The sequence below is a fragment of the Harmonia axyridis genome, chromosome 3 (assembly GCF_914767665.1).
Source record: "Harmonia axyridis chromosome 3, icHarAxyr1.1, whole genome shotgun sequence".
Classification (NCBI taxonomy): Eukaryota; Metazoa; Arthropoda; class Insecta; order Coleoptera; family Coccinellidae; genus Harmonia; species Harmonia axyridis.
The window spans coordinates 32384765-32411427 of record NC_059503.1 but is presented as its reverse complement, the minus strand read 5'-3'; the positions used below and the strand labels follow the sequence as shown (position 1 = coordinate 32411427).

General features: G+C 33.3%; 1 protein-coding gene across 1 annotated transcript; it reads left to right on the top strand.

The window, feature by feature from the left end:
• Positions 1-13642: 13642 nt before the first annotated feature.
• On the top strand, positions 13643-23354 carry LOC123676400 (fatty acyl-CoA reductase wat-like). The gene is made up of 9 exons (XM_045612279.1): positions 13643-13910; positions 16213-16392; positions 17043-17165; positions 19170-19441; positions 20006-20115; positions 20192-20384; positions 20533-20772; positions 22776-23039; positions 23098-23354. The coding sequence occupies exons 1-9, from the start codon at positions 13755-13757 to the stop codon at positions 23201-23203; spliced, it is 1644 nt and encodes a 547-aa protein (XP_045468235.1). The 5' UTR covers positions 13643-13754; the 3' UTR covers positions 23204-23354.
• The last annotated feature ends 3309 nt before the right edge of the window (positions 23355-26663 follow it).

Below are 26663 nucleotides of genomic sequence, written 5' to 3'. Positions count from 1 at the left end.
TATGTACCGTTATCTATTAGTCCCAACCCCATCGATCCGGTGGGCGACGTACTCTAGTCGATCTACGTAGAGGGATTTCTTCTTCCTCTATTTCCTCATTTTCAAATTGCGCTCGATTCAACCTCATAATCATCCTCATCGGCGAAAATTTTCGTATCTCAGTCCGTTCATCATCAGATTCAGTCTCGCTACCGTCCGTATCTAATTTCTCCGAACCGTCGGATTCTTCTATATCAATCCCAAACTCTCGATTTCTCGCGGTATACGGTTTTAACCTATCCACATGAACGACTTGTTCCTCTCTACCCCCACATTTCCTAATTCTATAGGTCATCGGACCAAGCAATTCCACAATCCTACAAGGTCCTACCCAAGGTTCCATTAACTTTTTTGATATACCCTGTTTCGCCGACATTTTTTTCAAATAAACTAATTCCCCTACGTCAAATTGAGGATCCACTGTATTTTTGTCAAATTTCTCAACCCTATAAGATTTTACCTTTTTTATTGGCTCAGTTAATTCCCGAGATTTCGTACTTGTAATATTTTGCTTCGAAATTTTTCCTTTTCCACGGATTTTTTTCTCATCTCTTTCTGTCATCCCTATCGTTTCGTCAACGCTTATTTCTTCAATATCGCTATCTGATTGATTAATCTCTTCTCGTTTTGAAAAACCCTTTGTTTCAAATTCCGCTATATTTTCCACTTGAATGCCTATATCTCTCATCGCCAAATTTCTTTTCTCCTCGTAATTTTCCGTTTGAGTACCGACCTCCGTCTTTACCTGCAATTTCTCTCTTTCACCTTGTTTTTCCAAACTAACCTGCCTAACCCTGAAGTGATTAACTTGTATTTTCTCTTTCTTCTCCTCTGTATATCTATCCCCTGTATATATACCTTGATTCAAATCTTTATTCAGAAATTTAAACTCTCTTCCCCACATAATTACCGATGGTTCGTGTTCATACTTAATATGCGCTTGATTTTCCTTAAGAAAATCCCTACCTAGTATTATATCAACGTTTCCTAATGTTTCATCATCCACTAATATGACCGTACAATCTATCTTCAATCCTTCTCCTATTGGACTCACCGCAATATTCGCCGTACCCCAGGTACGTACATAATCACCTGATACGCTAGTTAAATCACAGTCAACACCGTATTCATTGATCTCGTCTCTTGAAATCAATCCTCTTTTTACGAGAGACACCGCTGCTCCTGTATCTATCAAACAAACACCTATCTTTCCGTTGATACTTAATTTTATCAAATGTGGTACGTCATGCATTCCTGACGAATGTACTTCCCTAAATTCCCTTCTAGGTAGCCGCACTTTTGGAGAACGCAATCCGTTCTGAGTATCGACATCCTTATTACACGTATTTACCGGCAATTTCTCTTTCTCGCTTAGTTTCTCCGACCTAACTCGATTTACACGATTCTCTTCAAATTTTCCCCATGATCCCATATTACTTGTTCCCTGATTACACGATTCAACTTTCTTTCTCATCTCTATAGTCTTTTTCGTCTTTTCGAATGGCAAATTTATTTTTCGTGAAAAATCTCTATTGATATGTATCGTCCCAATGTCAAAATCCTTTCGTCCGCCTGGTTCTATCTCACGATCGTTCCTAGCACATTCCTTTACCCAGCGCCCCGGCTGATTATCGATATTTCGCACTCCTTGAGTTTTATGTATCGCTCTCGCATCATTCCTACATTCCCTTGCGAAATGACCTGATTGACCACACGAAAAACAAATATTCTCAACTTTTTGTCCTCTTTTTCCACCACTTAATCCAGTATTCCTACAATTTTTCGCAATATGTCCTTTCTTCTCGCATAATTGGCAAGTTATTTCACATTCAATTACCGATATTTTTAAATTAAATGACCTGTATCCCTGAATAATTCTATTTTTCATTTCATGTAATTTTACCAATTCTTCCGCTTTTTCTAAATCCAAATTTTTCTCTAGTAACAAAAACATACCAACCTCTTTCATAATATCTTTTCGAAGTCCCATTTTAAATTGATTTAAAATCAAATTCCTATTTATCTTTCTAATACCTAATTCTTCATCTTTCGTCGCTCCTACCAAATCTTCAGTTAATAATTCCGCGCCTATTGTTCTTAATCTGGTACAAAATGAAGATACATCCTCATCTTGTCCTTGTATACATCTACTCAAATTCCACTGACATTCTCCCGGTAATTTTTGCGACGTAAATTTTTCAGTTAATCTCAATTTTAATTCTGCATAAGTCAATAAATTTAAAGTAACATCTGATTTAAAATAGCTGTATGCTTCGCCTACTAATTTTAGTTTCAATAGAGTGAGGGTTTCGTCCTCACTCCATCCTTCTATTTTTGCCCTTAGTTCTAATTTATCAAAATATCTCAAAGCTTCTTTTCCTGAAAAATTTTCCAAGGTAGTCGATATCATTCCTAGCGAATAACGTTGCATATTTACTATTGCCGGATTCACAGGTGGATTTCCGCCTGGCGCATTAACTGCACTTGAAGTACCAGGTAGAGGAGGTGTAATCGACATTTTCAATTAAATTTGAATATCAAAAATTAATAACAATAATACAACCAATACAATAATTTACCTTTACCCTTATATATTTGGTATCCCACGTTGATCAACTGTCTGACCTTTACCTGAAAATCCCTAAATTTCTTTCTAACACCGAAAACTGTAAATTCCAAAACTAGCACAAATCTGACTTTAATGTTTACTTGAAACTCCTTTCCAAATTTGAAAATTAGAAAATAAAATCCAAAACTTACTTGAAAATAATTTTGGAAGAAAAATCACTTCAATAATAAAAAAAATGTGTCGATTAAATATGAAAAAATTGTTTATTCGCTTCTACTTCTAGTGGATTTAGAAAATGAACGTCCAACGAAAAAATCAACTAAATATAATTCAGGCCCAACAGCTGATGTTCTCCAACTACCTAAATAACATACCAAAATAATCAAAATTTGTCACACTCCTCTACCTCAACAAAATTAAATGTTTTCACATTTAACAACAATACGCTCAAAACAATTCAAATTCCAAAATATATGACATAAATGAGACAAAGTCTAATCATCCGAAAATCTCCCAATTCAACAGTTTCACGCATAAACTACCAAGAATAACTCTTCGGAAAATATCCAATCCCAAAAACAAAAATCAACAATTATCCCACCGCTGTCACCAAATTGTCATGAACCCCTTCTTTGGGGGTATATATGTGTCAATGGAAGAGCGGCTTTCCACTGACTAAAAATTAAAAAAAGATGTTGTTATTGTGGGTTCGGCCCGTCGCACTAGGGACAGGTCTTTTTGTTGATTTTTCTTTCTTGGGGACAGGATTATATTTCCAGGTTAATCAAACTCTATTGATTCTTCAAAATCAAATATAATCATTAAAAAAAAAACAAAATTATGGTATTCACAAAATTTATATTATTTGACTCAACGGCCAAAACTTCAATACAGAAAAATATCTGAAATGATCCACTACTCAACAAAACGGAACAAAATTATTTATTGAACTTTGAATTTGGGAGACTCAGGACTACTCAAATACTTATTTTCATTGAAAAAAAAACATTCAAACATCAACAAATAAAATGAAATTAATTAACCAAAAGACTTGCCCTTATCCCGCGATGCTAGGTAAGTATTTTAGGCCCTGCCTAAACCTAGTTTTAATTTTTCACAAACTGCTCACTCGAAAAACGTGTAATTTCTTATATAAAACTTCACTCCCGATCCGCGAACTCCGATCTGACCTAATTTATTCCAAAGAGATTCTAAAAAAAACAAATTCTAACTTTATCCCAAAAATTCCTAGTTTTCTACTTCTGACCTAATTTAACCGTTCTTACTAAGAGACCCTAAGCGATACTGACTAACTCTTTTGACCTCCACAAAAAATCCTAACATCATACTTCTCTAAGACCGCCCTAACTACTCCTCATGATACCATGTCAATTAGATCATTGGTTAGAACATTTTTCATCTTTTTTCAATAAGAGTCCTTACCTCTACTTCAAACTAAATTTTTCTGTCGATCTCAGCAAGAAACATACTTCAACTCCGCCTAAGACCTTTTTGCTGCGTCATCTGGGAAAGACCTGACGGTTTTTTCGCATGTATCGAACTCAGATAAGTCAAGATTATTATTATTTTTCTTATCCGTAAAAATATATTGATTTCACCAACGCAGTGAGACGATAAGTAATGAAAAGCAATAATCGATAAAGAATATATCCAGCTCCTAAGATAAGATCGATTTACACATAAGGCTCGACCGCTCTTCTGAATTTAACGTCCATCGTTCTGAATAATAATTCTAATAATTTCAATAATTTCCATAATTTCCAAACTTTCGATTTTCTACAATAATTTCAATAAATTCCAAATTTCCGACTTACTACACTATCCTTCTATCATGAAGAAGAAACTATTACGCCAATTGAAAAGTCCCCGGTCTGATGCATAGATGGCGGTGCTAGTATTAAATCCATATGATTTTCAGTTAGTACCAACCTTCAAACGATATGTATCAAAATTTGACAGCAGTCCGAACATTAGTTTGTGAGATATTGCGTTGAGTATACCTACTCTTGTTATTTGAAAAAAGATGGAAAAAAAAAGAATTTCGTGTGTATAAAATATTGCTTTCTGAAGGGAACAATGTATTTTTCCCCATCAAGCCAAGATTTTGTTTCGACTACAGTTGAAGCAAAATCTTTCCAGGGTCTGCACTCTGTACCAGGAAAATCAACCATCATTGATTGGTATACTAAGTTTGAACGTGGTGAAATGATCACCGAAGACGGCGAACGCAGTGGAAGCCCAAAAGTGGCCGTCAATGGCGAAAAAATCAAAAAAGTTCGCAAAATAATTTTGAATGACCATTAAGTGAAGTTGATCGAGATAGCAAACATTGTGAAGATTCCATCAGATCGTGTAAATCATATCATTCACGAAAATTTGTTTATGAAAGTTGTGTGCAAAATGGGTGCCGCGCGAGCTCACAATCGATCAAAAGCAACAACGTATTAATGATTCTGAGCAGTATTTGAAGCTGTTTAAATGCAATAAACCTGAATTTTTACAATGAATGAAACATGGCTCCTGAGTGGACTGCACACGATTAACCGAATCCAAAGCTAGAAAAAACACAACAATAAGGTTGAGGCTTGAGTATTTTGGGATGCGCAAGATATAATTTTCATTGATTACCTTCAAAAGGGCCAGACCATCAACAGCGATTATTATATAGCGTTATTGGATCGTTTAAAGTTTAAAGGAAGAAATCGTTATAAACGGCGCCATTTGAAGAGAAAAAAGGAGCTGTTCCATCAAAACTATGCGCCGTGTCACAAATCAATGAAAACATAGGTGAAGAAAATGTTTCTGAGATGGCACATTTTTTAAAGTGGAATAATATCTAGTTTCATTATCATTGGGAGGCCGAGATAAAAAGCGAGTTCATATCTCTCAAGTGAAATGGCGATGGGACAAAGCCTACGCAGAACACAACCGGTTCTCCTAAATCATATAAGCTCTAAACTTATGAGAGATCTCACAGAGGCTGAGTTGTGATAGAAGCCATAAATAAATAAACAAACGAACAAATATTATAAAAGTCATTGATCATGCGACGATACTAAAATGTCTACCTGTACCATACCACCTGCAACATTAAGGCTGATGTATTACACATAATAATTCATAAGATACCTGACACCATTGACTGCAACCATAACATCTGATCTAAATTTCTTTGGATCTTCAGCACCAGTTTGAATTTTTGTTTTTTTTTAATTTTTGTTTTTTTTTTTAATTTTTGTTTTTTTTTATTATTATTGTTTCGTCTCCTCATCGCTATTCATGATCTGGTTTACTATGTTTTTGGGTGCACTGAAGGGTACAGTTTACACAGGTCTGTACTATTAATTTCACTCCATTACAGACGGGTGAGAGGACACAAAACAGGCATTGCCTAGGTGATTCTCGCCTGTCCATGGAATTTTAATGTAATTTAGTTTATTATAATTATAAAATTTTGTACAGACTATTGGTTGAAATAAATAATTTGAGTTAGGACTTCCACATGTTTTCGAACACATGATGAGGGTACAATTTTTGTGTTGTTCGAAGGAACTGTTGGAAATTGCGATATACCATCGATCTTTTCATCGTTTGCTTGGAAATAATGTTCTTTTAATACAGCAGAAAAAAGTTCAAAATATTTTCGAATTTGCTCCTCAGTGAAAGCACCAACTGTAGGAGACCTTGACCTTGGAGATCAAAGACTTATTTATAATGGGATGTTGATTCCGGAATCATTCGAGCAAGAATCTATACTGCCATTTATACATTTAAATTTTAATTCTGCTCTGATGTTGTTTCACTACAAAAAAGTCTTGTTGACATTCGCTCATATCGACCCATTTCATAAAAATTATTTTCCTACTTGAAGTAATGAGATGTTATATGTAAATGAGATGTACATACATCAGTACATCATCTCATTAGTAAATGTAAAATTCGTGTAACTGACTCAGAATAACACACATTAATTTTTTTATTTTCATTATAAAAAGTTATGTGCAACTGTTGAAATTGAGCTAGTCAAATCCAATACTCCAATAATTTCGGAAATTTGTAATTTTGACCTCAATTGTTGACTACCTACCTTTTCAATTTTCAATTTTGAGACCTAGAAGTTTTATTTATAGATGTGACTGATTATTATGTTTCTGTCTGACTTTGCACTATTAGGTTCAGATTGATTTGCCCTGAAGATAGCCATGTGAATGGTCGAAAGCTTGGCTTAATTTAATGAAGAACTTAAATAAGATGCTTAAGCGACTTTCTACCCGATATATAATTCCTTTTATTCAGTTATAAAGTCGATATTTCTTTCCTTATTTCTTCAATAAAAAAGGAGTAGTTGACTTTTGACAAATTTCTAAATTTGTCGAATTCATGCTGATGCTATTTATATCCTGATTTTTTATTTCTTGTATTTCCTTCTGCGTAAAAGGTTCAACTGAGTCTCGGATTGAGTCGTAAATTGAATTATATTATATTGAATTGCTTTCGATTTTTAACTAGTTAGCGGATTTTTTCAAAACGTGTTTTTAATATAATATATGTATAGGAATATAAAAATAGGAAGTGGTGATCGGGGCTCATTCATAGCCATCTTGAACTGAGCTATGCAGCCATCTATTCGAATCCATCAGGCATTTTTTCAAGTATTTTTGTTAAGCTAATTAATTTATTAGAATTAACTGGAATGGAACATATCTAAAAGTATTACAAGGATTATGATGCATTTCAAGAGTAATGTCGATATTCTTGTTTTTTTCTAGGAAAAGGTGTTATGAGGAATTTCGACTTGTAGCCTAACCTTCAACATTTTGGCAATACCAGCGTTATATAACATTATCTGTCTTTAGTCACTTTCATAATTATTGAAGTTTAACAGTTCATAGTAGATATCCTGAAATATTTTTTATGACAAATTGCAGCATTATTGAATTTCTCATGAAATTTCGAAAACTTTCATTGTTTACTCGAAAATAATAAACTCGAATACAAACTACGAAGGTTTTATACAGGATGGCTTATTGCATACTAAAAGGCAGTAATGCCTGACAGGAAAAATATTTTGTCTGGAAGACACCTAAATGGTATCAAATTAGTAGTTAGTATTAAGAAGGGCAATAATCTCTGATAAGACAATTTTCGTCGTTTCACTTCTTCAATTATTGTATGAGATCGTTTCGCTTAACATAAGTGATCCTTGTAGCGTTTTTCGCAAGATTCCATAATTTTTTCTTTGATTTTAATTCTCTTCTCTCCTGAATACTGTTAAGTCGAATGAGATGTGTCTTTAAAAGTGATATTTTTTCTATACAGGGTGATTCACCGGAATGCCCAATTAGACATGGATATGGAAAACTAATCATAGTTTTGAGCTGAAAATTGGCATATTGGGGTTGGAGATAATGATCTTTCTCCCTAAAATATTTTTAGATCTCTACAACTTCTGGTTATACCGGAAACAGACTACTACTTCCTTATTTCAAATGACACACCCAGTATATTATTGCATCATTATATAGCTTTTTCGATGACAATTTCAGCAAAACGCCATACATTGGATAAAAACTCGAAGGTTCATGAGTTAGCGATGAAAAAAATGGTGGCTATAGGGACTTACATTTTTTTAATATTTCTGCAGATAGTTTTTTTTTTTAAAAAACCTATACGAATCTTTGTAGTTTGGACCAAAAATGTACATGGTGTTTATGAAAAGATCATGAACTTGCACAACTCAAATTCATCAAGAGTCAACCTAAAATTTAGTTATTCTAACATCGAATTTTAGTTTCTTTCTGTGTTTTCCGGAAGTCACAGACTTCTCAAAACAGTGAAGAATTGCGGATTTTCCTCATTCAAAGTTCTTCCTCGATAACTTTTGAGGTATTCATTTTAGGTATTGGGTTTGCTTAAGTAACCCCCCTTTTTTTGTACGTAAAATCGACTGACATGATAAAAAGTATAGGTTCTAATTTGAAAATCTTAAGATGAATTTTAATTGTTCAATTATATGATCTTCTTATTAACCCACGTACATTTTTGGTCCGAATCACAAACAGTTGTATAGGTTTTTTTGAAAAAAAAAATTAAATCCCATTAACTCATGACCCGTTGAGTTTTTACCCAAGGTAGATATGGCATATTGCAAAAAAAGCTATCTAATGATGCAATAATATACTGGGTGTTCTATTTGGAATAAGGAAGCAGTAGTCTGTTTCCGGTATAAACGAAAATTGTAGAGAAAATACAAAAAGAAAGAGAAACAATTACGATTTTCAAGTGTGTAATATCATACGATATTAATTATCTATCTGGTTATCAACAAAAATTCCATCAACATAACCATTGTCAAACAGAAGATTTCCACGCTATTTCATAGGAATCATAATCGAAAGTAAACCAAGGAGAATGCATGTCATCAAGGGAGAGTAGCGATATACCGGTTTCACCCTTGAAACCGGTGAAACCGGTATAACTCTCCCTTGATGACATGCATTCTCCTTGGTTTACTTTCGATTATGATTCCTATGAAATAGCGTGGAAATTTTCTGTTTGACAATGGTTATGTTGATGGCATTTTTGTTGATAACCAGATAGATAATTAATATCGTACTTGGAAATCGTACTTCTTTTTTTTTCTTTTTGTATTTTCCTCATTCATTACCAAGTGCAGGTGTTAGCTAATCTTATATTATTTATTATGAAAACTGTATCCGACCAAAGAAAATTGGATAAGAGTCAAAATCACCTGAAAATCAACTTTGAATGACATTGTATGATATATCGTTGAATTCAGCGTTAAAAGTTATTTGGAAAAGTGTCATAAAATATACAGGCCCGTATTGAAAAAAATGAGGTTGAGGGTGGCCCAGAGAGCACGAAACGTTGGATACGAAATCTGATTACGTCAAATTGAGAACAATTTACTGTCGAATAAAAAATTCCTGTAACATTTTTCGATAATATTTGAAATAAAGTGGAAAAAAAAGAAAAATCAAAATGACAGAATTTACTTTTCTTATGATATCTCAATAACCGGCCCTGATAATTTCGATTTGTTTGAACTGCTTGATAATGCTTCTATGCATGCAACTTTTTCTCCATTTGACCGACCTTCTAACTCTTATGGTTTAAAAGTTACCAATACAATCCCATTGAAAAAGTGGCCACTCTGTATACAAGTTTCGGTAAATGTGCTAATTATACGTTTTTGTTTAATGTGCCCAAGTAATTTCGTTAAAGAATAGGTATATCGAAATTTTCTCGTTCTTATAGTGGTTTTTACATGTCCCATTATTTTTCATTATTTTTTACGCACAGGTAAATATTTCGCGAAATAAATACCTCTGTAATTTTTTTATGTTTAAAGTGACTAAACATTAAATTATTATATTATTATTATTATTTTCTTTGATTTGAATGCATACATTTTCACATAATTAGTATTTACTGAGAAATCAAAAGTGATTTTTATATAAAGGTAATATTTCTGCTACAAGAGTTTCTATGAATACCCATTCTAATATTACACGAGGCATTACTATGAGTTATTGATCTAACAATTAGTCTAAGTGTCCAAGTAATTTTTTTAATGAATAGGTGTGTCGAAATTTTCTTGTTTTTGGTTTTTATTCTTCTTCTTTAATTATGGAGACGTCGGTAAGTGATCTGACCTTGGAAAAATTATTTACCGACGTCATTGGCCTATCAAACGGTGAACAAGACCTACCTCCGTGACAATAAATACTTAATCCAGAAAGCTGGGCCATTTAAAAATTACTCTTTTCATTATAGGTTCCTTAATATGAGCGGTTGCAATGGCGTATCCAGACATAAGCCTTGGAGGGGATGAAGAAAAAAAATGGTTATTCGTTTCCGAAGTCTTTTGAATTTGCAGACACTTCTAGAGATTGATTTTCACCTGTCGGAGTGTCAGCTGTTTTATTGAAACGCCAAAACTTTAAGATTTGGAATATAACAGAAAGAAGAAATTTTCTGGTTACGAGGGAACGTCTAACCATTCATTGTTGGGTAAAAAATTAACAGTACTGTGCCTGAAGTGGAAATGAGACATAGTTACAAAGCCTACAGAGAACACAACTGGTTCTTCTAACTCACACAAGCTCTAAGCTTCTAAAAAGGTCTCACAAGGGGCCTAGGGGACAAGGCAGTAGCCGGGGAGAGTCCGATGGGTCGGGACCCACCCCGAAATTTTTTCAGCATTACAGGATTCTAATTTCACCGAAAGCAGGCTCATCTTTTTCTATTTCATTATAATGTTTTTCATTGTTATTGATCGCAAACTCCGTAATATTTTTCTAGAGGCTCAACGGTAGCCCCCTCCGAAATTTTTTTCTAGCTAAGACCTTGCAAGGCCAGTCGGGATAGGAAATCAAAAACATAAAAAAAGAGAAACATATGCTGGTGATTGTTTAGTTAGTATATTGCATATTTTTATGATTTGGCAATTATTTAACAAAACCGGTCGTGTCAATATTTCGGTAATAAATTGTGAAAATATAAAATATAATGTTTATACACTAACAGTGGCGTACCCAAGGGGTAATAAGGGAGATATTTCACCAGGAGGAATATCCTTCAGGAGTCACAACGCTCAATAATTCAATCGTGAAAAAATTGAATCTTGAATCAACGAATTCAAAAACCAGCGGTTTTATCAAAGGGCTCGATCTGATCTTCGTTATCATTTATACAGGGTGTCCCGTAAAGACCACGTCAAACCGAGGGAGAATGTAGATCAAAGGATAACCCACCTGCTCACACAAAATTCCCATTATAAAAGTCTTACCGTTTTCGAGATATTTTTTTTTTTTGAAAATAATGAATTTTTGCCCCTTTCAATAGTTTTGCCCTTCCGGTTGGTACAATTTTACATCTTTCTGGTTAATTTTTTCAGTTAAATATTGCAGAAGAATTATTTTAACGTTTACATTAAAAACATCCTCCGAAAATTTTAAAGGGGGGCTATGAAAAATATTTTTATTGGAAATTTTGGTAGTGGATTATTTTGTTCATGAAGTTTAGCCCATCGTAGTGGAAAAAAAATGTACCGAGCTACTGCTGCACATTACACCAATAAATTGTCTATTTTATAGTGATATCACAGAGGTATCACACAAGTCATTTGTTATTCAAAAAAAAAGATATGGCTGTTTTTATCCAAATGGGTACGTTTCTGACAAAATCAAGTTTGTCAATTCTGTTGAGAAATCTTCTATGTTGCATTACCTAGTGAACAATGGCAATTGTTTACGTGCGAATATATATATATATATATATATATATAATTCGTAAGAAAATTATTGATCGCAATATATCTAATAGATAACAATGTTAGGATGTTTAATATATATTGCAGATCCTTGAGAAAGGTAAGAAGTCTTACCGAAAGCTTGGATGATATAAAAGTGTATCACTGAATTTCCTAGATCGAAACATCCTAACATTGTTATCTATTATATATATATATATATATATATATATATATATAATTTCCACGTCAGACGATCACTGCATTGATCTTCAGTAAGGTTTTTTTCACTCATCGCTCTCAATATTCCTTCCTTCCAGGTCTTCCTCTTTTCCTTCGTCCTGCTGGTATCCACTCCATAGTTCTTTTAGGTATTCTCGTGCTAGGCATTCTCTGGATGTGTCCGTACCAAATCAGTTGTCTTCTTTCAATGTTCGTTGTCAGAGATCCTTCCACTAGAATTTAGGACCATAATAAAGTGAGATGTGCTGTACATAGGTTCTCCTGAATTCGGGCGCTATTTCAAAATTTTTTACGTGACTTTTGGAAACACCACCCCAGACAACAATTCCATATCTCAACATTGACACCACCATCGCTTCATAGACTCGAGAAATTCCAGTCTGTTCAGCTTTTTCAATACAAAGACAGCAGCACTCAGGATCACCAATGCAATCGGTTGAATGGACAGGCAAAGGGTAGTCATTCGGTTGGCCACTCACTGAGAGGGAAAAAGTTAAAAATTTAGTTTTCGCAATAGTTAGACTGAGACAGTTTTCCGTTAACCAGAAATTAACCAACCTCAACCCCTTCTTAGCCGCATCTCGTGTTTCCTTCCAATTTCCACCTCTGAAAGTTAATATAGTCATCAGCGTATGAAATAATGTCGAGATTCGGATCAGAAGGTGGTTTATAAATATCAATAATGAACAATAATGGTCCAAGAACTGTTCCCTGTGGTATTCCAGTCTCAACAATTATTGGTTGCCTGAGTTTACTGTAAATTTTCACGTACTGTTTCCTATTTTTCAAATAGTCTCCAAACAAGGCAAGACAAGGACCCCCCGACTCCGCAATTTTTATGATCTCAAAACTAATCGAAATCTTATTTTGAGAAAGCAATATCCTTTAGGAAACTTCTTCAGAAGAAGGAAAAATGATCCAGGGCAATCTCCAAGTTTTTCGCGTTTGAATACTACAGTTGACACATCGACAGGTGAAAATCAATCTCAAGAAGTGTCTGTATTCAAAGGAAATTGGAAACAAATAACCAATTTTTCATTTGTTTATAACTCTCAATCCCCAAGGCTTATTCCCTCATTAGGACTCTTCTTTTTGCGTCTAAAAAGTTGCCCTTTCACAAACCTGAAATGTTTCAGGATTCCGTCAATGAAATATTTTCCAAGCAGTTATTTTATTAATAGCTTTGACTATTTTAATATCAAATTAGTATATCATTCCATCGCCGCATTCATATTTATTCATTAGTCATTAATAAATAGCGTAAATGCACTACATTTCCTACGATTTCGAGACAGATTAAACCTCAATCAATCCGGAAATGTCTTAAACGCATTGGGGGGTTGGTCGTTCGCCCATTAGTAAAAAACACTAAAATCTTCAGAACATTTAAAATAGCACAAAGAACGTCGTTTCCGCTTTTGTGTCTTTTAATAATCTCGTTAGTCCGGTTCAACACCGAAATCCTTCGATCGATCAAATGTGCAAATTACGATTGTGATTCGATAAATGGCAGTCGCAGACGAACTTCCAACCATTTATTGTGTAGTTCTAGGGTAGTCGCAGAAAGTGAGACCCACTGGAAGAAAAACGTGATTTGAAAGTTTGAAGATGTCGCTCATACGAAATGAGATTGAATATCCTCCAAGGACTTATAAGACAGTGAAACAGTTGGCTCTTCCAGAAAATAAGAACATAAGTATCGCCGATATTGATTCTATTACTAAGATCCACGAAAAGGTACATGCATCGGTGGAAGGCAGTAAGGTCAGTACACAAAAGTTTTTTCAATAATTGATGAAATTCGGGCAATAAAAATAACTATATGTAGTGAAAAAAAAAGTGGATCTTTATTGCACAGTGCAATATAATTTTTATTACAATCATCTACTACCAAATATTGTGAAATAAGATCGCATCAAGGTCGTACTTTATCACTTCGTTTTCTATGAGATTGTATTACAATCCTAAATTAGATGCTGACTGAAAGCTTCTTGAGAACTAAAAGACTCAGATGAAAAATCTTCAAAGACCTCCAATTTTTTTTTTAAATGATGAGATATGAGAAAGTAGATCATAAATATCTTTATTGGTTTTCGAGATAAAGGGGATTTCTGAAAAATGACTGTTCAAAATATTAAAAAAACTCTAAAACTTTTTTTCAGTAATATTTATGGATTTATATTATATCAGATCATAGAAATTAATTACAATTTCTGAGATATAAAGGAGAGTTGGTGTTTTTTAGATGGGACCCCTATATTTTTCAATGCAGTTTTTTAGCCGCAGATTTATCGAAAAGCATCGCTTTGAAGGTTTTTCAAAAATGTCATTCGTTTCAAAAGTATTGAGTTTTTCGGCTTCACTTTTTGATAATTTTTCATTCGATATTTAATTCATTTTGGGTTAATTTTAATGGTTCTTATCGTAAACCTATATGGAGAGTTCCTTTCAAAAAACACAAAATCTTCTCTATAAAACAAAAAATTATTTCTAATACATTATATCTGATTAATTGAGAACACCCTGAATATGACTGGATGCCAATGATATTATGAATACCAAATAAAATAAATCAAAAATATTCATGTACATATAAGGTGTCCCATCAAAAAACGAAAAGCTCAATATCTTTGAAACGGATGACATTTTTGAAAAATCGTAAATGGGATACATTTCAACAAATCTGCGGCTAAAAAACTGCGTTGAAAAATATAGGGGTCCCATCTAAAAAACACCAACTCTCCTTTATATCTCTAAAACAATAATTAATTTCTATTATCTGATAAATAAAATTTAGAATTTTTGAATATCTCGAACAGAAAAAAGGAGAAATATTTGATATAAAAATTTTTCAAAAACGCCCTGTAACTCGAATACGATATCTGTATGATGCGCTTTCTGATATCTTATTATTTCGAAACAAGATATCGGGAGTCTTTGAAGATTTTTTCTCCAAATCTTATTTCTCTCGAGAAGCTTTTAGTGACCATTGAATTTGAAACACCCTGTACATCATTTCAAAAATTAACAGTTGAAAAAAGTTTGAGTTGAATTGTTCCTAACATATTAGTGCTCAACTGTCTGAATGCAAATCGATTAACGATTTGCTATTAAATAACATTTTTTATTTTCTATACCTGATGACACCTAAATGAAAAATATTTCGTGGAGTGAATGAAGGAAACATATTTATTGTAAAAATTGAAAACTGCTCGCGAAATTCAACGGAAAAAACATTTTGCACTTGTTACATAAATAACTAAATATCAATCGATATACCATCAATCAATTCCCAAATTATTGTATCAGTTGAAAGGGTTGACAAGAATTCTAGGATCTACTTAGTTCGCAAATAACTAATATATCACGAAATAAGTTCTAGACCTGGCCCCCACATCAAAACATGTTTGTTAAAATTTAGGAACAGTGTTAATTCTGTATCGATATTCTCAAGGTTAAGTAACACGACATTTGTTGTTGTTCGAAAAATTGATAAAAACGAGTTTCATTTATAGATAATAAAGTGGTCTTTCATGGCAAAAAATATTCTGCAAGCAAAGCACCGGCTGGATAAGTATTATTCAGGCTCTACTTCATCGAGAGCATCGGTTAATAGGTACTCCAGGGAAAGAAATTTGATTCTAGTGAAGAAGCGATTGCCAAAGCTTATTTCGAACTCAAAGAGAACTAATTGTCTGCTTCGTGTCCTTGAATTGATTTGAAATAATGCTTTGTGGATTGAGGACAGGGCAAATCAAACATATCTTTGTTGAAATGTCGACCTTTAGATCCCAAATTTGAATATTCTTCTTGAAAAGTCTTGACTTTTCAAGGATATCTGGAATCGTACTATGTGCACGTCTAAGACATTCATATCATTTCGTGCTTTATGTTTCTTGAGAAATGGATTTGAACTGCTAGGCTCAAACAGAGTCACTACAAAGACATTGATCGTATTTTGGAAATAGAAAAATAAATTTGTACAATTATTTTTAACTATCCCAAAGGCACATCAATCCAAATATTTCACCAGCCTCAGTGAATACCTACATAAAATTTCTTACAGATTGTCGAATTTTACAATGGCAAATCGATTTTTCTGACTGGTGGCACCGGGTTTATAGGCAAATTGATGACAGAAAAACTGCTGAGAACATGCACAGGCATCGAGACTCTATATTTACTTGTACGACCAAAAAGAGGTAAGAACGCGGAGTCAAGATTGGACGACACATTCGATGATGAGGTAAGCATATTTACGAAATTAATGAAAAATTGTAAATTCTATTGTTCATATTTTGATGATATTCTATAATGACCAACTTCGAATCTATTTTGAGAAGTAGGTGAAGCGAAAATATTGTATAAAGATATCATTTTATTTCAATCTGATTTCTTGATTATTAGACCTTAAAATTCATGTATGGTAATCTAACTCATTGAGTTATCTAGCTCGAAAATCGAGACATCAAATATGAATATAGTACACAAAATACATTTTTCCATCAGAAAAAAATATTTTAAAATGTAAATTGTGAACATTTCAGGTAAGAGACCATTATCCTTGAAAGATTCGATCGCCTTATCATTGAAAATAAAAAATAATGAATTACATTAACAGATTAGTCACTCTTTGTGTATTGTGTTCGAATTTTTTGGTTGAAGTAACTCTTTTCTGACTTGTTTTATCATTTAACTTCGGATTGAAAATGAACAATGATGAATCAAGATGACGATTGGACACAGTAACAATACCTACCCACAAATAACGGGTTCTTCTGGTGTAATATAAGCTCTACGTTCACAATTTAAAAAGAGTCAAGATGCAAATAAAATATTTTTAGTTAAGAAATGTTAGAAGATGGGAGTTATTCTGATATGATTATGGTTTTTCAGATTTTCTCTGAGCTCTGGAAAGCACAGCCAAAATTCAGACACAAAGTTGTTCCTATACAAGGAGATATCACACTACCGTCTCTAGGAATGAGTAACGAAGATAGGAACAAGCTTATTCAAAATGTATGTATTTATCATACTAATGTGTACTGAAATCACCCATTGCACATAGGTATAATTTTCACAAACCATATTATTCTCAATAAATGAATGAAATGAGATCACGAGCATTGAACACCTGTTCATTTGAGCGTATTAATTCCGTTCTAAAATTAATGGGTTTATAAACAGGCGGAAAAACGAAGAAAATTGAATTTGAGATCAGTAAGTCGAAGTTAATCATTTGAGACCATTCCCGGCTCAAAATTCGAAAATTACAGACATCTGTTCGGTGCGCTCAAAAATTCACGCTGAAAAATCTTTCCGAGCAATAATAAGAAATCCTTGAAAATATGCGAATCCATAAAATTAGTATGCATCACTTATTATAAGAATTGGAATAGTAAAATTTATAATACAAGAAATTCAGAGAGGAATCTGAAAATTTACATAACTCTCACATAAGGAAAAGAAATGGAAACAACAAAGTGAATGAATAAAACATGGACGGATACCAAATTTCCTTCAGAACAGCGTTTATCCGAACTTGTCGAACTTGAATATAATCAGCAAGAGCTAGATTATTTAATTGTTAGTTCATTCTATTTTTCATTAGTAGTTGAAAATACCAAATTTGAATGAAAGTTCGATAAGCGATTCAATATATCAGCAGGTTATCCGAAAACTCATCAAGAAATCCTGAAATAAGTTATAATATTTTGAATTGATAAAAATTCACTTTAAGTGTTTTTTTATTTAGTCCTATGCAAATTTTACATCATGGTTTATTATTTCCTCTTTCAACGCATAATATCACTAAACTTCTTGAAAAAAAAACCTAATATGATATACCAAGTAAAAAATGAGATAAATATTTAGCGACAGACATCGAATCCGGGATAATTTGTACCGGAATTCGAATGACTTACTTTCAAAAATTCATAATTCCGAAACTACAAGATCTGGAATTTCAGTTTGAAATATTGTACGTATTCAGTATCATCGTACCAATTCTATATTCTTCATTTAATTATTACGTATTTGTTGCAAAGTTTCCAAGAAATTTTTTTATTTATATTCCATAATTTTTTGAAATTCAAAATTCATTATTTGAGTTCTCGAACTAGAAGGATAAATGAATAAAAAAAATAAATAATAACTTTATTTCCAGAAGAATGTAAAACATTATGGAAACAGTTAAACAAAAACAAATCCCAAACAAAGTATGAACTCAATTCAAAAATTCAGAAAGGTCATAAAAAGTTCTTTCCAACAAAAGTGATTTCAAACGCCTTTTATAAATGACAATATTATAAGCATTCTTTATTTCATCATCCAGATCTTCATACCTACGAAAATAGGCGAGTGACGTCCTATACTTAAAAGCAAGAATTACTAAATTATTTTGACCCCGAGTAAAATATTGATGGTAATCGCTATTCCTATTGAATGTACGTTTATGCATATTAATTTAACTTGCTACTTCTAAAATAAAAACTGATGGTAAATTTAAAATATTGTATGATCTAAAGAAAGGTTTACATGACGTCCTACTAGTAATCCCAGCTGTACACCTGATCACTCTCTTCTGACCTATGAATACATCGTCAGCACCTGACGAAGCACCCCAGAACACCTATCCATATCTAAGCCTAGATGATACTTGAGCATGATATAACGAGAGCATAAAACATCTATAGATGGCGGTCGTTTTTTTTATTCCATTTTGGCTACACATTCCAAAACGGGTGGAAACTTCATTTAGGATCAATTTCTTTTTCTTTGAACAATTTCAAGTTTTTAATTGAAAATTATAATCGAAAAACGTACAATGATTTCTGGAAATCCAAAAGATCGTATCAACAAACGACCTCATATAGATAAACTAACCGACAGCAATGACATCATATTGAATCACATCTCATATTTACGAGGCACAACGACGCATCAATTAACAATCGCTCAAAAACTCCTGATTTTCTCCTGCTTTTCTGAAATTTTTGTCATAACAATTCGATTGATTTCTAGGTCAACGTCATTATTCATGGTGCTGCATGTGTACGTTTTGACGAACCGTTAAAACGAGCGGCTACTGTTCATATTTTTGGAACCAAAGAGATCATGACTTTAGCGCAGCAATGCAAAAATTTGGTATCTCTGGTACACATCAGCACTGCCTACAGCCAATGTGCCCATAAGGAGATAAAAGAAGAGCTTTATGATCCCGTATACTTGACTGAACCATTCTTGAAGATGATCGAGACAAATTCTGAGAAATATCTTGAAAAACATCAGGATACGTGAGTACAATATGGTGGATTTGGTTTCAAACTGAAATCATTTTTATAAAAATAGGTTCACAATTTATTATATTTTTGTCTTTACTAATATTCAGGTTGTTCCTAAATCTGGAAAACAAATTAAAAGGGGTAATTACTCGTATGATTTCTAGCAGAAAAAAATTATAGATAAGTGTCCACACCCACAAACACTTTGTTTTCGAAAGAGAGCATATTTAAGATTTTCACTCAAAGCATCTGCATTTCTCACAATATTTAGCTGAAATTTGACTGAGATATTTCAGCTGAATTGTGAATATTACCAAATATTTAGTAAAGTTAGTAAAGAACTCTGTATAAGAAAACGAAATAATAATCAATCATGTCGAGTTAAGAGTGATTTTTTTCAATGCCGTTTTTTCCAAAATCAGACCAAATCCGGATCAATATTAATGATCAATTAAATACCTATTAAAATGAAAAGGCCAAGAAACTGTGTGAAATATTTTTATCGAAAGATGATCCAAAGAGCTAATTTGTTCACATTGAATTTTATATTAATAACACATTGTTCCCGTTCCATAGAATTTTAAGGGGATGGCCAAATACTTATTCATTCACTAAGGCCCTAGCAGAATACACAGTTCAGAGTATGGCAAATAATATACCCGCCGCCATTTGTAGACCAGGTATAGGTAAGTTTTGAAATCCTGACATCTTAAAAAATGTGTATTTTCGTCTATTTGCAAACTTCGTTTGATTTTTCCTCAGTAACATCTACATACAAAGAACCTCTTCGAAGCTGGATTGATAATCTTTATGGTCCAATGGGAGCAATTGTAGGTGCTGGAACTGGTATCATGAGAACTTTTCACTTGGATGAGGAAAAAATTGCAGATCTCATTCCGGGTGATTTTGTTGCTAATGGAGTTATTGCTGCTGGGTATCAAAACCAGTTCAATGAGTAAGCATTTCAAATATCAATATAACCATTCAAAATAACCATCACAAAACAAATACTAATTATAATTCAACGAAATCACTAACACAATCGACAATATCCTAAAAAAATTTAATTTTCTAGATATTCAAAAATATTATTTTTTCTTCAGAAAAGGTGTCATAAAAGTCTACAACAACATATCGTCTGCGCAAAATCCTATTACATGGGGTGACTTTACCAATTTGGCTGTATATTATGGTCTCCAAAATCCAACAGTGAAATCGATTTGGTATTACTGCAATACATTGAACAAGAACAGATATATACATTTCCTTTTCGAATTTTTTCTACATTTGATACCAGCCCTATTAATTGATGGATATCTGCTACTAGTAGGGAGAAAAAGACGGTAAGTTTGCTGTTCCCAAAGCACCATACTTATCATGATATTATGGAGCTAAAAACAACCTCTCAGATTGTGAGCTACTTCTTGAAAGGATATTAGATAAAATTAAAATACAAAATAAAAATGCCACATATTGTCCGGGTTGTATTTTCAGCTTTATCATATCATCAAGGGTATTGATGGTGAAATAAATTTACAATATATCGTTTTTTAATTTTGAACTCTTGAAAGAATACCAATGCCTCCTGCACTTGTATTATGAATAATTATTCTGACAACTATCAAAATAGTTATTTATATCTAATGCAGGTGCAGAAGGTGCACTTATTTATAATACAATGCAGAAGATAAACGTAGATAAAATATACTTTTCATCTCAAAATGTTACCACATAACGAAAGCTTAGTTTCGTCATCATCGGATTCACTCAATCAAAAAGCTACCAAAAGTAAGCTGATAATAAAATTCGTTCAGAACCTCAGATATATCAAAAAATTAGACGATGCATAGGTATTTGGTTTTCCAACAATCTGTACTATTTATAGAGACAGCACTCTATGTTTTTTGCTCTGAGAATTTAACAAAATCATTATTCGACCAAATTAACATTACTAATTCCATCTTCCGTTTCCCACATTATTTTACTGAAAAGGGAACAACACTACGTGGCTGCTCAGTTCAAAACAAAATTACAGATATTTCTTCTTACAAATCACCAATTTTTATGGGGTTTTTACATAATTCACATAAAAGAAAGTGAATATTTTCAATCTTCGAAGGAAAAAATAAGTAGGTAACTTTTCGTTTTTCGCGAAAGAATTGATGATATGAACGATATGATCAATGTACGAAGCACTGACATATTTTTAAGATATTCGTGAAAAAACCTGCTTAAAATCATCTCAATAGAGGTAAAACAATAATAATCGTCGGTCGTACAGTGCTAAAGTGCCTACCTCTACTTATTTGCATTGAATATAGATAGAATAGAAATAGATAACATCGTACACCATACAAAGTTCACAGGAGCGCCAAAGGAGAAATGGTTGGGTACCAAAGTTTGACTTAGAAAGCCACATGGTGGCAATCCCTCTTAAGAGGGGACTATGTCTTTACCTTTTCAGCGGTCAGTTCAAAACGTGGCAGATCACGAGAATGTCTCGTGGTGTAAGCCTCTCTTAAGGCTAAATCAAGATTGTGGGGGCAATATAATGGTTACGTATTTGTATCAATGAAATTAATAACCAGAATCCGGAATCCAAATTTCAAGAATTCTCCTAAACTTTTGAAGGTCTAAAGATGGGAGAATCTTTGTAGTAAAACAATCAATTTTGTAACAAAAATTGCATACATATATCTCTCATAGCTTACGAGAAAAGCTCTGATGGATAGTAAAAGATTTTTCATTTGATATCTGAATTCTAAACATTTCTGGACGGGAACAGCGAAAATTATAGAAGTGGATTAAACACTTTTTTTTTTGAAAAATTTCAAAGGTTTCATTATTGGAGAATATAAGCCAAAATCGGAAACATTTTGAAAGTTGAAAATTTCGAAATAAAGAAATATTTATTTTACGAATAATTGAGAAGAATTTGATATGTATGTCTTTGTCTACGTTGATTGTGAAAACAATTTCATTATTGGCAAGTTTTGTAGTTGGGAAATCATTAATATGTGAAAATAAGTGTAAAATTTAAAATGTTTTCACATACATGCAGATTGACAATTATTATTGATCTGTGATTTGTATTCTAAGTACCTAATTCATTTTAGATTCATATGGTATATTTTAGAATGTAGGATTTCTGGGCATAGTCAGAAAATTGCGGTTGCAGATTTTTTCCAAAAACATGTTAAAAATAAGAAACATTATTATTCCAAACATTGCTGAATTACCTATTTTTCAAAACCTTAGTTGCTTTGGTCTTTATTTCATTTGGTATTCAACATTAAACTTTCACTAGTGTACTTAGTGATAATCTTTTCGTTTTCTCTATCCACAGAATGGTGAATATTTACAAAAAGATCCACAAATTCAGCCTCTTGCTCTCGTACTTCTCATTGAGGGAATGGAAAATGCACAACGAAAACTTACAGAAATTGTGGAACAATTTATCTGACAAGGATAAAGAAATTTTCGAATTCAGTATGGCTCCAGAAGATTTCAACTGGAATAGTTACATTAGTATTTTAGGTGGTGGTGTCAGACTGTATCTACTAAAAGATAAGATGGAGACCATCCCTGCAGCTAAAAGAAAATATAGGAGGTTTGTGTTGTATGATTCCTTCTGAAATTATAGTAGGTACTAATTATTTTTCATTTAGGTTATACTACCTCCACAACGCATTCAAAGGTGTTTGTCTTCTAATTGCTTTGAAGCTATTGATGAGTGTTGTCAATATCGCCATGAGCATTTTCAGTTCCAGTTGAAGAGAATCGGAGTGATTGTTTCTTATCTACTGAGAGGGTTTTGTTAAGGGGGTTCTTCTGGTATCCCAAGAACTTGTATATGTGTACTGCCAAAAGATGTTCTATATTTCTAACTCTGATCTTTATTTGAAGTAATAAAATATCTAGAGTACCTATCTATTTTATTACATTTGCACCCTACTGTATTATTGGATAAAATAACTTGAAGAAATATTGGATAAAATAACTTAATCGATGACTTTTTCTATTGTGTTTGAAAGATGACCCAGGGGCGGATCCAGGCAATGTTTGAGGGGGGGCCATCGGCCATAGAATCATATAGGTTAGCAAAATAGCAGAAATTTGTTTAGTACTCACTGAGTCAAGTGCTTTTTTATAGAAAGATATATTTTAGTGAATCATATCATATTCTGTTTCCAAAAACAAGTTCAGACAATTTGACATATTTCTTTATTATGTGCAGATTTATTTCATAAAAAAAAACTCAAGCACAATAAACTATAATGTGTAGTAAAAATAAATCCATAATTTTCACATGAGAAACAAGGCTTTAATTACTATAGTTGAAATGATCTGTTTTAGGTCAAATATTCGCCGTTTTGTTCGATAACTTGTTGCCATTATGAAGGTAATATCGTTATCCCTTTCCCATAGAAGCCCTTGTCTCTATTGGCAAAAATTGAGATAGTCCATTTTCACAAGCCACTATTGAAGTTAATTTTTCACCAGTACCGTATCTAGGGCGTGGCGAAGGTGGCACTCGCCACCGGCGCAAGGTTCGTAGGGGCGCCCAAAAATATCAAAAGAAAAAAATATTAGAGCACCAGGCGATACAAAAAACGTTAACAACGGGTGAGTTTATACCGATGACGAACGCAAAAATCACAGATGTGAGATAGGAGCAACGCCGACAAAGCGGATAGATAAAGGGAAAGTAATAAACACCGGACATAGACGAGCTCGTAGTGCAATAAAAGTACTAATCTTGAAAGCGGTAATAAACTCATAAACCGTAAAAGGGTCCGATTTTTTAGTGCCGTGTCGATTTCAAAAGAGAGTAAAATGATTATTCGTTCATTTTATGGGAAAATATTCGTTCTTCGCCTTGCGAATTCTGAAATTTTATATTTTGGAAATCTCGGGTGGGGTTAATTTCCCCCAGTATTTTTACGCTTCTGGGGACATCTGAATATTGCTACATTTTTATTCCGGTGAAAAGTATACACTTATTTCAAACTACGTTGAGTGTTTACTGTGTTTTCGAGTTTCTGTATATTTCAAATTCTATCCAAAGAAATTGTGGTATTTCAAGTAAGTTGAGAAAAAATTATACATGAAAAAAAAAATTATTTTAAATATAAATCGACAATATCCTGGGCTTGCAAAATTGGCATTATGGTTTGTGTACCCTGTTTTTGAGATAGACCAATTCAAATAAAACAGAAAACTGATATTAGATATGGGTTGATTGAGTATTCAATTATTTATCCAATCAGAAATTATAATTTTCTTACCAAAAATTATTCGTATGAAAAAAAGAAACAAAGGATTTTGACTATCAATCATCCATCCAAATATTATTCTTATGCATAGTTTACGATTGTTTTTTTGCAGACATGCCACCAAAAAAATTATCAAGAGCGCAAAATAAAGCACTACGTGCTCAAAAAACTGCTGCCTTAAAAGCCAACACAAGTGACATATCAAAGTTTTGATTACCACAAAAACCGTGTGAGTGAAACTGCCAGTCTTACTCATTCTGATTCAAGTTCTACAGATAGCGAAAGTGAACAAAAAAATATATATAAAACTTGAATCTAGTCAAAATCACGAAAACGAAGAAAATCGACAAAATCATGAACTCCAAACTAACATAGAGATTGACTTCAACAATCCAACAACGTGAAACATAAATAGTAATACTATTACGATGTATGTTGAACATGGTCCTATTTGTTGTGATGACATCGGATGTTTTTCGTTGACGAACAACAGGCGATTTAAAAAACATTGGTTCACAAACATCAAGAAAAATGGAGAAAGAATTTTTAGAAATTGGCTCATTTATTGTAAGGATTTGGACTCACTATTTTGTTTCCCATGTAAACTTTTTAATGATACCAACAACATTTGGACCACTGGTTTCAATGATTGGAAACATTTAAATCCTACGTTACCTCGTCACGAAAATTCCATCAGTCATAGAGAAAACTACATAAAGTTGAAAGCTTTTGAAAAGAGATTGAAAATGGGTGGTTGTATCGATGATGAGCTGCTGAAAACAATAGAAAACGGGAAAAATAAGTGGAGGTATAATTTAAAAGTGATAATTGATGCAATTTTACATTGTATAAAAAAATAACGATGCCCTGAATCCTGAGAGGAACATCTGAAATAATCGGACATTTGGAATTTGTTTTATTTTTATATAAATAATAATATTTCATCAAATAAGTAAATATCTATATTATTTTAAAACTTTAATGAAAATATTTGACGTAAATAATGAAGAAAAAACACTGTAAGAAAAAATAATGGATAAAAAAAAAATTCTCGAAAATGGAGGGCGCTGTCAAATATATTGCCACAGGCGCAATACTACCTAGATACGGCCCTGTTTTTCACCAACAAATCACTTGGTGCCAGGTCCAGACTATAAGATGGATGCATAAGACCCTCCTAACCAAGCTCCCGGATCTTCTGGCTAGTCACTATAGATGTGTGTGGCCTGGCGTTGTACTGATAGAACACAATTACTCTCCTATTGGCCAAAGCTGGCCGTTTCTGGGCGATTGCTTCCTTGAAACTGCCCAATTGTTGACAGTACAGTTCCGAGTTAATAGTTGTGCCTTAGAGGAGCAGCTCATAGTAGATAATTCCCTGCCAATCCCACCAAACACTCAACAGAACCTTCCTGGCCGTTTCCGCAGACTCATCGCGTTTCGACCAAGACTGTTGTCATTTGACGTTGTCGTAAGCGATCCATTTTTCATCACCAGCCACCAATCGTTTAAAAAATGTGTCGTTTTTATTGCGATTCAACAGCGATTCGCAGATGGAAATTCGGTCCAAGAGGTTTTTTTCTCAACTCGTGTGGTACCCATACATCGAGCTCCTTCTTTAGACCAGAATTGTATTCCAAACGGTTTATTGTGCAATCTTTAGCGCTTGGGCAATTGAAACGGGACTCGACAATGTATATGATTTTATCGACATTTTCGACAATAGGCCTTTTAGTGTGAGTTGCATTTTTCATTTTTATATTTATGTCCACGATGGCCCCCCTCTGGATCCGCTCCTGACATGACAAAAGTATTGTACCACCTTAACGTCACAGGTTGATAATGAAGACACCTAATTTCCATAGGTTGTTGATGCTCTTTCATATTTATTCAATACCATATAACGCACATTATCTACGCTGCTTCATCTGGTATAGCTGCAGATTTTCGTAATATTG

Bases quoted from the DNA above. Each gene is read 5' to 3' on its own strand.
- LOC123676400 (XM_045612279.1), top strand. From the start codon at position 13,755: ATGTCGCTCATACGAAATGAGATTGAATATCCTCCAAGGACTTATAAG. The intron at 13,911-16,212 runs GTCAGTACACAA...AATTTCTTACAG, and splicing joins CATCGGTGGAAGGCAGTAAG to ATTGTCGAATTTTACAATGG. The intron at 20,385-20,532 runs GTAAGCATTTCA...TTTTTTCTTCAG, and splicing joins TATCAAAACCAGTTCAATGA to AAAAGGTGTCATAAAAGTCT.